This window comes from Telmatherina bonti (assembly GCF_933228915.1).
Source record: "Telmatherina bonti genome assembly, chromosome: 12".
Classification (NCBI taxonomy): Eukaryota; Metazoa; Chordata; class Actinopteri; order Atheriniformes; family Telmatherinidae; genus Telmatherina; species Telmatherina bonti.
In genome coordinates, this window is record NC_136610.1 from 17,538,988 (window position 1) to 17,554,903 (window position 15,916).

The window sequence follows — 15,916 nt, forward strand, 5'->3', positions numbered from 1 at the left end:
GTGTTTGTTATTTAGCCCTAATGTACTGTTTTACCACTTCAAAACTCTTCCTGGTCTTCTTACTGGTTAGGGAGGAAGGTACAAATGACTATTCAGATAGCTGTGGTGCTGATGCTGCACATACTCCATGGCATGTAACAATGTGTAGGGGCAGACACTTTATTTTGAGTTGTAGTGTTACTCATGGAGGACCCCCCCCCCCCCCCCCCCCCCTTTTTTTTAAAATATTTTTTATTTTTTTATATCTTTATTATGAACAACAAAGATTGATAATATCTGCAAATCACTCATTGTCCATCTTCTCTTTTTGCTTGATATCCCTTCCTTTTTTCTTCTTCTGGAAGACGTGAGGTCTTGGTTGTGGTGAGGAGGAGGAGGCGGAAGAGGAGGCCATGAGGAAGAGCGTGTCTCTGTTGCCAGGCAACGAGGGTGGGAGCTCAGCCAGCACCACACGGGTTTTTGGAGTTCCTTTGGATGAGGTGACGCGTACACACACTGTCAGCGGCCAAGAAGTTCCTGCACTGGTGAAACACATTGTGGACTACATTGAGGAGCATGGTAAGCAATAGTGATGCGCTCACACACACGCACACACACACACACACACACACACACACACACACACACACACATATCTGTCCTATTTGTGTAAATATTCAAAAACAGAGTATTTAGCATGTCATATTGGATACATAAGCGTGTTATAGATACAAGGCACGACTTTAAATCTTTACTATCTGAGTTGCTTGTTAAATTGAGCTAAATTATCAATAGGAACTGAGAGGCTAAATGGTTTACTGAGTACTGAAATACCAACTCAGCAATATAAAGGGTCAAAGTGGTAACCAGCTGAACAAAAGGAAGTTATATTTCAACCTTTTTATTTACTTGACAGAAGCGAGAAAGCATCTCTGAAGTTGTTTATTTTCCTCTAAATAGTATAATAGAATGATGAGCCACTCAGGTTTTTGTCTGTTTGTTGTTTTATTTTGCTCTATGCTACATAACCATGTAGCTGATAATGTCAGTGAAGCAATGACTGGGTAAACATCAGTTGTAATGCAAGCAGAGGATTGTTGTGTACATACAGGAGCAGAGGAGTCCCGATTATACCCTGAAAGCTAAATGCAAGGTTTGACATAGCTGCAAGGAAAACAGAAACTTTGCAACAAGCGATAGTCCATGTAAAATCAGCAAGGGACAATGTCTGAAAGTCATCAAATCAACGTATGTACTTTCATCAAACATTTTGTGTCCTTTTGATTCTTCAGTCTACACCCATGCAAGGGGACATAGTTTGCCAGTGTAGAAATCTGGGGGTACAGAAAGAAAAAGGAGGAAACCTGGTGTGCAGCATGTGCTTGGTGCTTTTCTGCAATGCTACACTTAAGTTATAGTTCTCAGTTGTTCTTCGGTTTCATTGCGTTATTTGTCTTGGAGAAATGAAGATGCAACGCCAGTTTTATTTGTTAAATTGTCTGGAAAAGTTCCGAAATAACAAGGAAACGAGAATGTCGAGAGACACTGACCTTCACAGACAATCCACATATGGCTGAAGGATGAATTCATGCGCATGGCCGAACAGCAAAATCTTTTTTCTTTTTTTTTTCCCCCCCAGTTTTTTCATCCTCAATCTACTACCTTTGCATACTTGGTTAATATTTTATCAGTATCAGCTGTCAATAGTTCACATGTATGTAGCAGAATGAGCCTAAAGGATCAGAATCCCCCCCAAAAAACTAAATAGAAATAAATATTTTAAAAAATTACAATATTTTAACACACTAAAACTGTAGTGTGTTCACTATTTTTGGGGTCTTATAGTAAAAGGTTGCTTATCTATGGTCATTGACTGTGACCCAGAGTAACCAGCAGGGCTCCATCTGTAGACCTCAGTGGTCAAAAGGGCACATACCAGCCATGGCAGTGAGTCTGACATATATTTAGGAACATGGCTATGTTACTGGCTGTTGACCTGTGATGATAAATGTTACATCATGATCGGATCAAGATATGCTGTTTACAAAGATCCAATTTGTAAGATGAAACTGTTTTGACACCAGCAGACATGGTCGGCTTCCTTTTTCATTGCATAACATTTCTGCTAACTGCAGCTGAGCACAGAGAACAGAACGCTTTGGAGAGTGACCCACAAAAGTGTGCCCGGCTCTCCCTGTTCCCTCCCATCCATCCATCCATCCATCTTCTGCCGCTTATCCGGGGTCGGGTCGCGGGGGCAGCAGCCTAAGCAGGGAAGCCCAGACTTCCCTCTCCCCAGCCACATTTGCCAACTCTGCGGGGGGGATCCCGAGGCGTTCCCAGGCCAGCCGAGAGATGTAATCCCTCCAGCGTTTCCTGGGTCTTCCCCGGGGTCTCCTCCCCGAGGGACGTGCCTGGAACACCTCACCAGGGAGGCGTCCAGGAGGCATCCTGACCAGATGCCCGAGCCACCTCAACTGGTTCCTCTCGATGCGAAGGAGCAGCGGCTCTACTCTGAGCCCCTCCCGGATGACTGAGCTCCTCACCCTATCTCTAAGGGAGAGCCCGGCCACCCTGCGGAGGAAACTCATTTCAGCCGCCTGTATACGAGATCTCGTTCTTTCGGTCACGACCCACAGCTCATGACCATAGGTGAGGGTAGGAACGTAGATTGACTGATAAATCGAGAGCTTCGCCTTCTGGCTCAGCTCCTTCTTCACCACGACAGACCGGCGCAGAGCCCGCATTACTGCAGACGCCGCACCGATCCGTCTGTCGATCTCACGCTCCATCCTTCCCTCACTCGTGAACAAGACCCCGAGATATTTAAACTCCTCCACTTGAGGCAGGACCTGACTCCCGACCCGGAGAGGGCAATCCACCCTATTCCGGCTGAGGACCATGGTCTCAGATTTTGAGGTGCTGATTCTCATCCCAGCCGCTTCACACTCGGCCGCGAATCGCTCAAGCGAGAGCTGGAGATCACGACCAGATGAAGCCAACAGGACCATGTCATCCGCAAAAAGCAGGGACCCAATCCTGAGGCCACCAAGTCGGATCCCCTCAACCCCTCGGCTGCGCCTAGAAATTCTGTCCATATAAGTTATGAACAGAATCGGTGATAAAGGGCAGCCTTGGCGGAGTCCAACCCTCACCGTTTCCTCACCGGAAACGAATCCGACTTACTACCGGCAATGCGGACCAAGCTCTGACACCTGTCGTAAAGGGACCGGACAGCTCGTACAAGGGGTAAATGGTAAATGGACTTGTACTTCTATAGCGCTTTTCTAGTCATACAGACCACTCAAAGCGCTTTACACTACTTGTCACATTCACCCATTCGCACACACACTCACTCAACACACTCATACCCCGATAGGCACATCGGGGGGCAGTTTGGGGTTCAGTGTCTTGCCCTAGGACACTTCGGCATTTCAGGGGAAGCCTGGAATCGATCCCCCAACTTACCAGTTGAAGGACAACTGCTCTTCCTCCTGAGCTACAGCCGCCCTTACTCCCGGAGTACCCCATACTCCCGGAGTACCCCCCACAGGAGCCCCCGGGGGACACGGTCGAATGCCTTCTCCAGGTCCACAAAGCACATGTAGACTGGTTGGGCAAACTCCCATGCCCCCCCCAGGACCCCAGAGAGGGTATAGAGCTGGTCCACTGTTCCGCGACCAGGACGAAAACCACACTGCTCCTCCTCAATCCGGGATTCGACTATCCGGCGGACCCTCCTCTCCAGGACCCCTGAATAGACCTTACCAGGGAGGCTGAGGAGTGTGATTCCCCTGTAATTGGAACACACCCTCCGGTCCCCCTTCTTAAAAAGGGGGACCACCACCCCAGTCTGCCAATCCAGCGGTACTGCCCCCGATGTCCACGCGATGCTGCAGAGGCGTGTCAGCCAGGACAGCCCCATAGCATCCAGAGCTTTAAGGAACTGCGGGCGGATCTCATCCACCCCCGGGGCCTTGCCGCCAAGGAGCTTTTTGACCACCTCAGCGACTTCAGCCCCAGAGATAGGAGAGTCCACCCCTGAGTCCACCAGCTCTGCTCCCTCATGGGAAGACGTGTTGGTAGGATTGAGGAGGTCTTCGAAGTATTCCCTCCACCGACCCACAACGTCCCGAGTTGAGGTCAGCAGCACCCCATCTCCACTGTACACAGTATTGATGAGCACTGCTTCCCCCCCCTGAGCCGCCGGATGGTGGACCGGAATCTCCTCGAAGCCGTCCGGAAGTCTTTCTCCATGGCCTCGCCGAACTCCTCCCATGCCCGAGTTTTTGCCTCGGCAACGGCCGAAGCCGCATGCCGCTTAGCCCGCCGGTACCCATCAGCTGCCTCCAGAGTCCCACAGGCCAAGAAGGCCAGATAGGACTCCTTCTTCAGCTTGACGGCATCCCTCACTGCTGGTGTCCACCAACGAGTCCTGGGATTACCGCCACGACAGGCACCAACGACCTTGCAGCCACAGCTCCGGCTGGCCGCCTCAGCAATAGAGGCACGGAACACAGCCCATTCGGACTCAATGTCCCCCGCCTCACCCGGGACATGTTCGAAGCTCTGCTGAAGGTGGGAGTTGAAGCTCGCTCTGACAGGGGACTCAGCCAGACGTTCCCAGCAGACCCTCACAACACGTTTGGGCCTGCCAGCTCTGACCGGCTTCCTCCCCCACCATCTGAGCCAACTCACCACCAGGTGGTGATCAGTTGACAGCTCCGCCCCCCTCTTCACCCGAGTGTCCAAGGCATGTGGCCGCAGGTCCGACGATACGACTACAAAGTCGATCATTGAACTGCGGCCCAGGGAATCCTGATGCCAGGTGTACATATGGACACTCTTATGCTGGAACATGGTGTTCGTTATAGACAATCCATGACGAGCACAGAAGTCCAATAACAAAACACCATTTTGGTTCAGAGGGGGGGGACCATGCCTCCCAATCACTCCCCTCCAGGTCTCACTGTCATTGCCCACGTGAGCATTGAAGTCCCCCAGCAGAACAATGGAGTCCCCAGAAGGAGCACCCTCCAGCACTCCCTCCAAGGACCCCAGAAAGGGTGGGTACTCTGAACTGCTGTTCGGTGCATTAGCACAGACAACAGTCAGGACCCGTCCCCCCACCCGGAGGCGGAAGGAAACTACCCTTTCATCCACCGGGGTAAACCCCAACGTGCAGGCACCAAGCTGGGGGCTGATGAGAATGCCCACACCAGCTCGGCGCCTCTTACCATGAGCAATTCCAGAGTGGAAGAAGGTCCTGCCCCTCTCGAGGGTACTGGTTCCAGAGCCCAAGCCATGCGTCGAGGTGAGTCCAACTATATCTAGTCGGAACCGCTCAACCTCGCGCACCAGCTCAGGCTCCTTCCCCACCAGAGAGGTGACGTTCCACGTCCCTAGAGCCAGCTTCTGCAGCCGGGGATCGGACCGCCAGGGTCCCCGCCCCTTGCTGCCGCCCAGCTCACATTGCACCCGACCCCTACATCTCCTCCCGCAGATGGTGAGCCCACGGGAGGCGGGGCCCATGTAACCCTTTCGGGCTGAGCCCGACCGGGCCCCATGGGCGAAGGCCCGGCCACCAGACGCTCGCTCTCGTACCCCGCCTCCAGGCCTGGCTCCAGAGGGGGGTCCCGGTAACCCACGTCCGGGCAAGGGAACATTATTGCCCAGGTTGGTCGTCATCATAGGGGTCTATGAGCCGTGCTTGGTCTGGTCCCTCCCCTAGACACCTGTTTGCCATGGGTGACCCTACCAGGGGCATAAAGCCCCCGACAACATAGCTGCTAGGATCTTCGGGACGCACAAACCCCTCCACCACGATAAGGTGACGGCTCACCTGGATCCCCTGGATCATTTCTCTACAACCATTTTAAAGCAGAAACTTCAAGCGTACTGATATATCAGTTTGTTTAAAAAAGCAATTCAGGAAAACATGCATTTGTACTGTTTTTTTTTTTTTTCCTCGTTTTTTTTTTTTTTTTCCTTTCTCACCATTTTCATTGAAGATTTAGAAATGTGCATCCTTTGGGGAGATATATATATATATTTTTTTTTGTTGTTGGTCATAAAAGCACAGTTTGTGTCAGGCTTTTCATGTCAAAAAGCTCATCAACCAGACCCCTCGCAACACAGACCAGCTGCTAAAGATGTGTTGTGTGTGCCGAGTAAAATCATTTTAAGACATTTTCATAATATTTAACATATTTCTGTTTACATTATCTTTAAATCTTGAAATTGTGCAATGTGTTTAAAAAGGGTTCCAAACACAGAGAGAATTCCAGCAACTAAATTACAGAGACGTGATGGATGTTTCAATCAGCTGTGCGATTCTAAAACAAATCTGAGGTGACATATTAACCAATGGAAGTTGTTATTCCCTTTTCTTTATCATCGTGTTTTCTAATCATTTGGAACACTAACGTACTGTTTTGTAAAACGTGTCACATTAATGTACATACGTTTCAGTCCTTTGGAACAAAGTGTCTTGAAATCCCCTTAAGTAAGGACTGAATCAGGTTGGGGGTTTGTGTGACCCAGGAGCTGCACAACAGTGTGAAGTTATGTAACAAGCCTGTAATCCTGCAGGGTCTCTGCTGGAGCATTAATTATAGCAGCACTGGCTGTCAGGAAGTTATTCAGTTCATGAAAGGGCCTTAATCTCCCTCGTTTTGTGTGTGATGCCCGGGGTTTGATTAAAAGGGCAGTGTTGTGAGTTTGTTATTTTGATAGAAATTAGTGATGAAAAGCAGAACATACCGAGGCATCTCATGCCGTAGCTCTGATAGGGATCAACTGTCCTGGTAGATTTTGTTTTTGGATAACAGCTGAGCAAGGCGATAATCCACAAAGTCACTGAGACATCAGAGAAAGCCTGCTTAATTTAATTTAGTTTGATTTAACTCTTTTCACAAGTGCCGTCACTCTGCAGCTACCCTGTATTACTTATAGGGCTATAAAAGGGAATATGTCCCACAGGAGTCCTGCTACACATGTGGACTTGAACAGTGTGTTAACTGGCTTGTTCTTGGATAGGAGATCACGAGGTGAAAAGGATACAGGAGGCGCCACCAAGAAGTTTCATAATCCACATGCCTCAACATCATCACCTAAATACTGAGGGTTGCATTTTACATCTAAATTTGTCCTTCTGCATCATTTGAAGTAACTAATACTTAAGACAGTGTAACAAAATATGCAGCCATTTCCCAAACTAGGTGTTGTAGAGAATCATTTGGTCTGATTTAACCATTGTTGTTCTTCAATACTTCAATGCTGACATGGACTAGCAACCAAATAAATATTTTAATTTGTTTCCATGGTAGAAGCTGTAGCTGTTACATAACACCACCATAGCGTGGTTAGAGATGGACTGATAGCACTTTATGGAAGTAAAAGAAGATGACAGGACATGCTGATGTGATCAGTTTATCCTTCCATCGTTATCAGTCAGAGACGTTGTCACATATCAGTCTGATAACTGCCAGTGGCGTGCTTTTGTTGTTTGTACTGATAAAGGAGGTAGCCACAGTTTAAAAAAACAAAAAGCATTTCTGGTCACACACAAACGCTTGTATCTTTGTACTTCTGTTTTTCATTTGCGCTTACGTAAGCTGTGTCCTGGTGGAGTTTAAATCATACATTTCTCAACCAAAACGATAAGAGGAAAGTTCAGAAGTTAGTTGGGTCATCTAGCCCATACATATTATTTCATTTCCAGCTGAGTTTCATCGAGTGTTCATTTAACATGTCGTTTATTGTATTTCTTGTGTTTGCAATTTGATGTTATAATTGTATTGTGGTACAAATCTGTTTAGGTTTTGATATGGTAAGAAAAAAAAAAGTTTACATTCAGTCTGTACATATGAGTTGCCTGCATTTGTGAACAGCATGCTTAAATGGATCCAGCCTCTCCATGCGCACATTTGCTTATATACAAATGCATCGAGGTCTGACACACTAATCCAACCACAGTCTGATGTTTAGCAGTACTTGGTGTTATAGCAATTTAAGATCATTTACCACTAAAACTGACCACACATCTGTAAAATACTTGCCACTCAGGTGGAAATACCTGCTGAATACACAAAAGACACAAGAAAAATCCACTTTACAAATGTTAAACTGCTTGAACCAAGCCTCAGGCACAGCCTGGACTTGTATTATAGGCTCATGCAAATGCAAAAACTTTTGGTTTGCCATCAGTTTGGTGCTACTTCTTGTTTCAGGAAAGATTTGTATTTAAAGGCAGAATCTAATAAGTTTTTAATGACAAAATTCCATCCAGTTCATTAAAGTCATTAGCAAACATTTATATTTAGTCTTATCCCCCCCCCCCAGTTTTTTTTGTATAATACGCATCTTTTTCAAGCAAACCAGAACATATTAAATAGAAAATATGACCTTTAGTTGATGTTATGATGTTCAAAACACGTTTAATGGAGTTAAAAGTCAGTATCACACATGTTGATAACTGCTGCCTGTGTCATCAGGTCACCTGGATTTGGAGGGGCTCTGTCTGGTAAACGGAAATGCGGAGCGAGTGGACTGGCTGCGTCAGCGCTACGACAGTGGTGAGGAGGTGGAGCTAGAGAAGGAGGCTGATCTGGCATCGGCGGTCAGTTTGCTCCGGCTCTTCCTGCAGGAGCTTCCTGAGCCTGTCATCCCAACGGCAATACAAGGACACATACTTCAGCTTTACCAAGGTGTGTGACAGGAACAACTTTTCCTCTTCTCATACCATAATGCATTTCTTCTTTCTTTCCAAGTTCTTTTTTCTTAAAACCAACAGCTAATGCATCGGAGATTTTGTTTTGTTTTGCTTTGTTTTTTGCCTCAAGTTCAGTTCAGTTCAGGAAGTTGACAACACTTGGTGCGAAACTGAAGTTAGATCCAGTTTAGAGCTTTTTGGATTAGTTAATAAAAGTCTGTGAAGTGGTTTACGCTGTTTGTCCATTTTCATTTAAAATATAAAGCCTACTTTTTTTTTTTTTTTGGTTACTGTTCAGACTTCTTTGGCTACAAAACAAACATACTGTACTGGACCTCGCAGTCATCCTCCCTTTATTTAAAGGGTGTCTTAACGTACTGTGTCTTATCATTATCACAAGTTTGCCATTCCACATTTGTTCTGTTTCTTTTTTCGTTTTGCCTGTCTGGCCTGTCCATTTTTGCCTGTTTCTCTCATAGATAATCTGTTCTGATCCCTTGTCGTGATGGTGTTTTCCTGCCGTCATGCAGATTATAGCAGATGAGTGGTGGAGTTGTGCAGACATTTCAAGAGATTTTAAATGTTTCTCATTCTGTTATGTTCCATTACAGGACAACAATATTACATAAGAGATTTCCTTTTTTTATATTGTTTTTCTTTCCTTTGCCTTCCTCTGTTAAAACTTATTTTACATTTTCAAGCCTGGGCAAATGAGCACGGCCTTATCGATGTGCTCATATTTTTCATGATAAGAATTTAAGGTCATTTCTGAAAGAACACAGAGGACTCGATATATTGCTTCTAAGTTTCCTTCCAGTGATGAAAGTGGACTTTATTGCAGCAATGATTGTATGAGAGAGTACTGGTGGTAAATGCAGTAATAAGAAACCTGCTTCCTTCTCAGCCACAAATTATGTTAGCAATGATGATATCCTGTTTTTCTCCTCCAACCATAGATAACAGCAATGAAGAAGAGCTATTCAGAAACTTGAAGTACCTGCTGCAGCAGCTTCCTCAGTTGAACTATGGCCTGCTGCGTTTTCTGTGCCGCTTCCTGTCCAGCGTAGCATCACTTCAGCAGGAGAGCTGGAACGTCGGGGCGCTCGCCGCCGTCTTCGGGCCAGACATCTTTCAGTAAGATTCCTTCCTTCACACATATGTTTGTTGACTGTATTAATACTTGGTGTGAAATCTGCATGTGTTATTACCATAGTAAAGAGTACAGAGCTTCATAGTAAATTGATTATCCTACCAATCTGACTTATATAAATCTGTAAAAACTCTTATATAACAAAAGTGGTGAAGTCTCAACCCATTACTGCGAGGTTACATCTGGCAGATTCACATGCAGAATACAGCATTTTGCAGGCTTGACTACAGGAAATATATCACCATGTGATGGAGAACTAAGTGCAGCCAGTGCCAAACTCTGTGTTCTTGCCTTCCGCCTGCAGTCTGTCAACTGAAGGAGAGGAGCTTCGGGATCAGGAGTCTGTCAGCAGAGTCTTAGCAGAGCTGTTGGACAATCAGGAAGGCCTGTTTGACTCAGAGGATGATGATGTTTCCACCACCAATGACTACAGCTCCATCAATGAACAGGTTTGGTTGTCCTTCTTTTTCCGCCTTCTTCCTTCTCTTTATTTAATTGTTTCTATTCCACATAATTCATAGCCATTTATTTAAAAATAGTATTTATATTGCTATTTTACAGTTTATTGATAAGCATTTGAGATTTTAAAATTTTCTGTCTTGATTTTAAAAAAAAAAAAAAAAAAGTAGATTATGCAGATTTAACTTAGGTTGCTTCATATTCCACATTTATCTTTTTATTTTTTTTGTCTATCCTCCCAAGAAAGCCTTTATAGTCATTTATTTTTTAACCCTACATAATTACAGTCGCTGTGATTCTCACTGACAATCAAGAGCAATGGAATTGTACTACACAAAGTCTAAAAAATGCTCACATTGTCAGAATATTTACAAAGAAAAGGAAAAAAAACAATAAAGGAAATTGTTGTCAATGTTCCTAACATGACAGCAAAGATGATACAAAGTATTGGATAGAAAATATCTCAACCTTTAAAATACGAACGACAGACTCTTGGTAGAGTAAATTTGTCTTGCAAGGAGTTTCCTTTCAGCACAAATGCAGAAAACAAGAAGATGTGAACTGAAATTGAGCTGAGAGCGAACAGAAGTGTTAAAACTGCATCTTCTCTGCAAGGTCATGTTCAGCTTTCCCATGAGAAAATTGAGTTATGTATCTACTGATAATATAGTCTCACACAGACGCAGTTTCAATGTAATAATAATAGTACGGGATGTTCACAACACAGGATATGATTCACATAATATGTTTGCAAAGGAAGAAAACTATTACAATTATGAATCTATTGTATTTATTGTTCTCTAACACAAAGATTTTCAAAAGCTCTTGCCTTCTAGTCTTTTTTTTTTTTCCTCATCTTTAATGTCACTCAGGCAGAGGAATGTTGGGATCGACTCAGTCAGTGTCTAGGCTAAACTTCTTTCTCAGCTCACACACACACCACACAAAAAGGCTTGCATGTAAAAGTGCAAATGCAAATGTTTTCACACCTCATAAGAACAAAACAGCCAAACCGTGATGTAGACAGGTCACAAAATGACTTGACAAACATAAACAGTGGAATGGATGAACCATAATTTTGTTTTCTGTAAAGAAGTGGTTTGGCTCGACAGGTACACTCAGACCACCTCAGACTGGCTTGTTCATTTCATAAATCATTGACTGATTGTTGGCACCAGCAGGACCATAGCGCATTAAATAAATGCTATTAAAAATATAACCACAAGCAGCACCCTGCTTTGTTTTGACTCCAGCGACAGTTGTTTAACGAAGGCATTGACAAAGATTATAAGACTCGCAAGACAAGAAAAGTCTATCCCTGTATGAACAAACTTTGAGTCCCATCAGAGTTTATAATTAGCCAGTTGATCAGGCATTAACAGCCAGTTGTACTCATTCTGTCCACACAAATCCACATTGATAAGAACAAAAAGTTATTTTTTACACAGAATATTTCCTTGAGCCCCACCCTAACACACACAGGCACCGTCTCACATGATGTACACATATACATGGAAAAACCTTTTGTCTTCAAGGTGAGAGGAAGGATTAGTGAAGTTAATACACAGTTCTAAGGATTGCTGTGTTAACATTTAACTTTCCAGTGACCTGATAGCATTGTTTTATTATATGATAATGCACACAGAAACAAAATGTGTTTGAGTCAACCCTTGATCTGTATCTCACATGCTATCCAATTTTTGTTCCTGTAACATTTCAGAATATATTGTCCCACGCAGCTGGCAGGCAGTGAAGATAAAGTTTAAATGTTAAGGGGAAACAACACACAATCATTGGGAATTTCTTGTCTGAAAAAAAAAAAAAAAACTTAAGTTTTGGTTTCTAGCTGTTTTCTTAAAATGACATTTAGTTTTGATCCATGGTCCAGGAGTTTATTTTAAATTGTTCTCTACTGCAATACTGTGCACAAGGCTGGGCAATTTTGCAATAACATTAGGCACTTTGAATCATTATCTGCCACATTTTACTTTTCCAAAGTGAGAACTTTAAACTCTCTCAGAGCTTCGCCATATTATGCAACTTTCTGATTTTCAATCTTACATTTCATACATGATATTGTTCTTGGTATTTCAGATGAATGAAAATATAACAGAAAAGACAAAGTGAACCAAATCTGTAAGGACAAAGCTGCGCGCTGATCCATGGGACTTATGTAAGAGAGAGGACAAAGAAAAGTGGGCGGTTTGGCTGAGAAGGGGGGGAGAAATGGCAGCCAGGAAGGTTGGGGAAGGAATGCCTAGAATGCTGAGAGAAAAGAGGAAGAAATGACGAGAGGGAGGTAGAGGCATGGAGGCAGGGGAGGAAGATAAGAAAAGAAGCTGATGATGATGTAACCTCCATCCCCTGCACTACACTGGAGATGGCTCTATGTGAGCAAACCCTCATGGAGGGGATTATCTCCCACACACACCTGCTTCCACATGGAAAACACACAGTACTTTAAGAGTTTGCAAGCCAAAGTGTTATGTTTGACTTTATGGGGTTAACCATCATATTTGAGACATTTTTAATCACTTTATGGAAGAAACTTTGTTTTCAACAGAGTTTTGAGCAATCTGATACTTGGTTTCTCCAAAACCAGACAGTATTTTTTCCCAAATTTTGTGAAAGGGGCAAATGAAGTTTTTAAATCAAAAAAAAAAAAAAAAAGGGACTTTTCACCGCAGTTTTTCTTAGGTTGGACTGTAATGGATTAAACGTAGCTTTAGGCAGATGTAGGGGGTGAAAAAGACAGAAAAGGTAGCACAAACTAAACTTGATTTTAGTTAATTGACAAGATAATGTGAAATTATCATTTGTGTTATAGTGAGGCTCGTTTGTGCTGATGAAGATCCTGAGATGTGGTTCACTGTTCACCGGCTAAGGAATTTCTGCATGCCTTGAAAATGTACCCCTATCATCTGTCATCCCTAGATAAGAGTATGGAATTTAGTCATTTGTTTACACTCATTGCTCATGACATTTTCTTCATAACAAAGCACAAAAGTTAGACTATTTAAGAGTCTTTTTCGATTCCTAAGAATACATGTTCTTAGGCAGAATGCACGTAGTTTTATTAAACCACAATGCATCCTGCAGCAACAGGGCTTGAATGATCATAGTTGTGCAACGTTTCTGCATTGCTGTGAATCAACAACGCATACAACAGTCTGAGGTGTGAGATAGTCTTGGTTTTGATTCTGCTGCAGAAAAAACAGAAGTCATTATGAACTACGGTTGTCATGATACTAAAACTTCAAACTCAATACTGATACTAAGGATGGTGCAGAGGGTACAGAGGGGAAAACACCGTTTTTCTTTTTAGTTTTTTTTTTTTTTTAATAGATCAATTCCCAAATACAACATCACACTTTATCGGATTAAAAATGTAAATAAATATAAGAAAATAATTTAACAATGTGGAATAAGTGAATTATTTTAAAGCTCTATTAATTCGTGGAGCTAAAGTCTTCTCAAATTGCTCACTGCAGAGTAAAAAAAAAATACAAAAGTAAAAGAAACTTCAGCCTTTGTTAACAAGTACACTAAGTACACTTGATGGACTTGTTAACAGATGTGTCCTTTTCTTCACAGTACTTTGAGAACATATGTAAATGGAACAAACAAACAAGCAATCAACATCTTGTTAAAACAGTGTTCTCTGTTCATATTCTGAAGAAGCCTGAAGTTCATATAAAATATCAGAGAGGAATCTGCTGCATTAAAATGTACTCAGCAACAGTCCTGTTCAGCTTTTGTATGTCTGGTTATTTCCACTGTTTCTGGCAGGTGGGGTCGCATTTATGTTTGTTTAGGTCTGGTTGTTGATCCCCTTCTCTCAGTCTCAAGCTGTAATTAGAAGAGATACATAATAATGGTCAGATATGGATGACTATATTGTGTAAATCTGGTAGCATGACTATTACTGTAACTGTGTGCTAGCATTGTGGCTAACATTTGACTTTATTTCTAAATTCCATGTTTTTGAGCCACAACTTAAGAAAAAAAAAGAAAAGAAGAAAAAAACGCAGTCGGAAAATATGAGCATGTTTTTAGTTAAACAGTAAAAAAAAAAAAAAAAGAGAGGAGTGAAGTCAGAACCAGGTATGCAGTTATGTTAGACAATGGAAACTTTGTATTCATATTGTGTTTAAATGGAAACCTGCTCACATCCTGATGCTCCGCATATAATCCGAAGTGACGGATTGGTCACCTCGACCCCCGACTCTGGTCCACCTCCATGAACGATGCGGTTCTGTTTGGATTTCTGTCAATGTGCAACTCAGGTGAAGCATCACTTCAAAGTCCAAACAACAGTCTTACTTTTTAATATTTCTATCAGCACAAGCTGCTTTTAGCTGTTGCCATGTTGAAAGTGCATCTCCAGTGTAAACAATGGGTCCACCAGGTAGCTGATGAAGGGAGAGGGGCTGCTCGCTACACTGCCTGTTCGTTGGAGGCGAAATTTCTAAAAAATGGCATTTAAGTATATATATCCGTGTTAATTAAAATCTAACAAGATAAAACATTTTATTATTGATTAGTATCTTAGTACCAATTTTTTGACAACACTGGCATTAACAAAGAGCTACTTTGTAGTGGTAACAGCCAAGATCATGCAGTGCACTTTGCAATCGTACTTCCTCATTCTTTTATTTTTTATTTTTGATCAACTCAGTGCTTTGGTGTGCCAGTTTTTAACCAGTCCATGTTTAACCTACATGCAGCAAATGCTGAGGGCTGCACAACGTTTGGTTTCTAAAGGACTGCAAATGAGCATTGATTAAATAGTCCAAAATATTCTCTCTGAATAAGGTAGAATGAAGCACATAAATATCCGTATGACATCATAAGATGCTTCTAGAAAAACAACATCATCTGTAATGATTCACAAGTCTCCAAAGTATAGTATAATTCTGTGAGCATAAAAGTATGCTCCATCATATTAAGCTTGTGTGTGTTTTCTGGGGCCACTGTTAGTTTCCCGATTGGCAATACATGATTTGTTAGATTGATTAAGTTTGGCCACTGAATCTCAGATATGTGCTTCATGAGGTTCTCTCTCCCTTTGTTACAGAAATATTTTTGACAATTTTCTCTCTGATGCCTGAGTACAACTCCAAATCCCTTTTTAACATCCTCTGTGCCCACAACACACATTTATTAAGTTACATCTTCAATTCCATCCATTTTGCAGCTTGTGATTACTAACCTCACAGAGTAAATAACATTATTTTGAAACACATTATTTACATATAAATGTCTTCTCATTACTGAAGAAGGCTATATGGTATAGTTGCATAAATTATACCTATTTATGAGCTACATTTAGTCATAACATATGATGAAAGACTAAATGGAACCAGTATTATCATTTATGCCTGGTTTGGAAAAGCTGTATGAGTAAGCCAGTCTAAATGTGTTGGGCAAAACTGTTTGTTTTCCTAGCTATTTATGATTTGATTATAAATATCTTATCAAGGCCAGGCTGAACTTCAGCTGCAAAACTGTCCATGAAATAATTTTACAAATAACCAAGACAGATAGTTTCCCGCTGATGCAAATTCTATCTCTGTGGAATAAGGCATGTAGACTCGCACGATCCTCTGACACTG

At 42.7% G+C, this 15,916-nt stretch overlaps 1 protein-coding gene across 2 annotated transcripts in view; it reads left to right on the top strand.

Annotated features, from left to right (window-relative positions):
• Positions 1 to 15,916, top strand: part of fam13b (family with sequence similarity 13 member B) — a 73,500-nt gene that overhangs the window by 22,781 nt on the left and 34,803 nt on the right. For both annotated transcript variants that reach the window (XM_079249730.1, XM_079249731.1), the window contains exons 3-6: positions 345 to 558; positions 8,475 to 8,687; positions 9,649 to 9,826; positions 10,147 to 10,291. In XM_079249730.1, coding sequence (XP_079105856.1) covers positions 393 to 558; positions 8,475 to 8,687; positions 9,649 to 9,826; positions 10,147 to 10,291 — 702 coding nt within the window. In that variant the 5' untranslated portion in view covers positions 345 to 392. The remainder of the gene's footprint in view (positions 1 to 344; positions 559 to 8,474; positions 8,688 to 9,648; positions 9,827 to 10,146; positions 10,292 to 15,916) is intronic.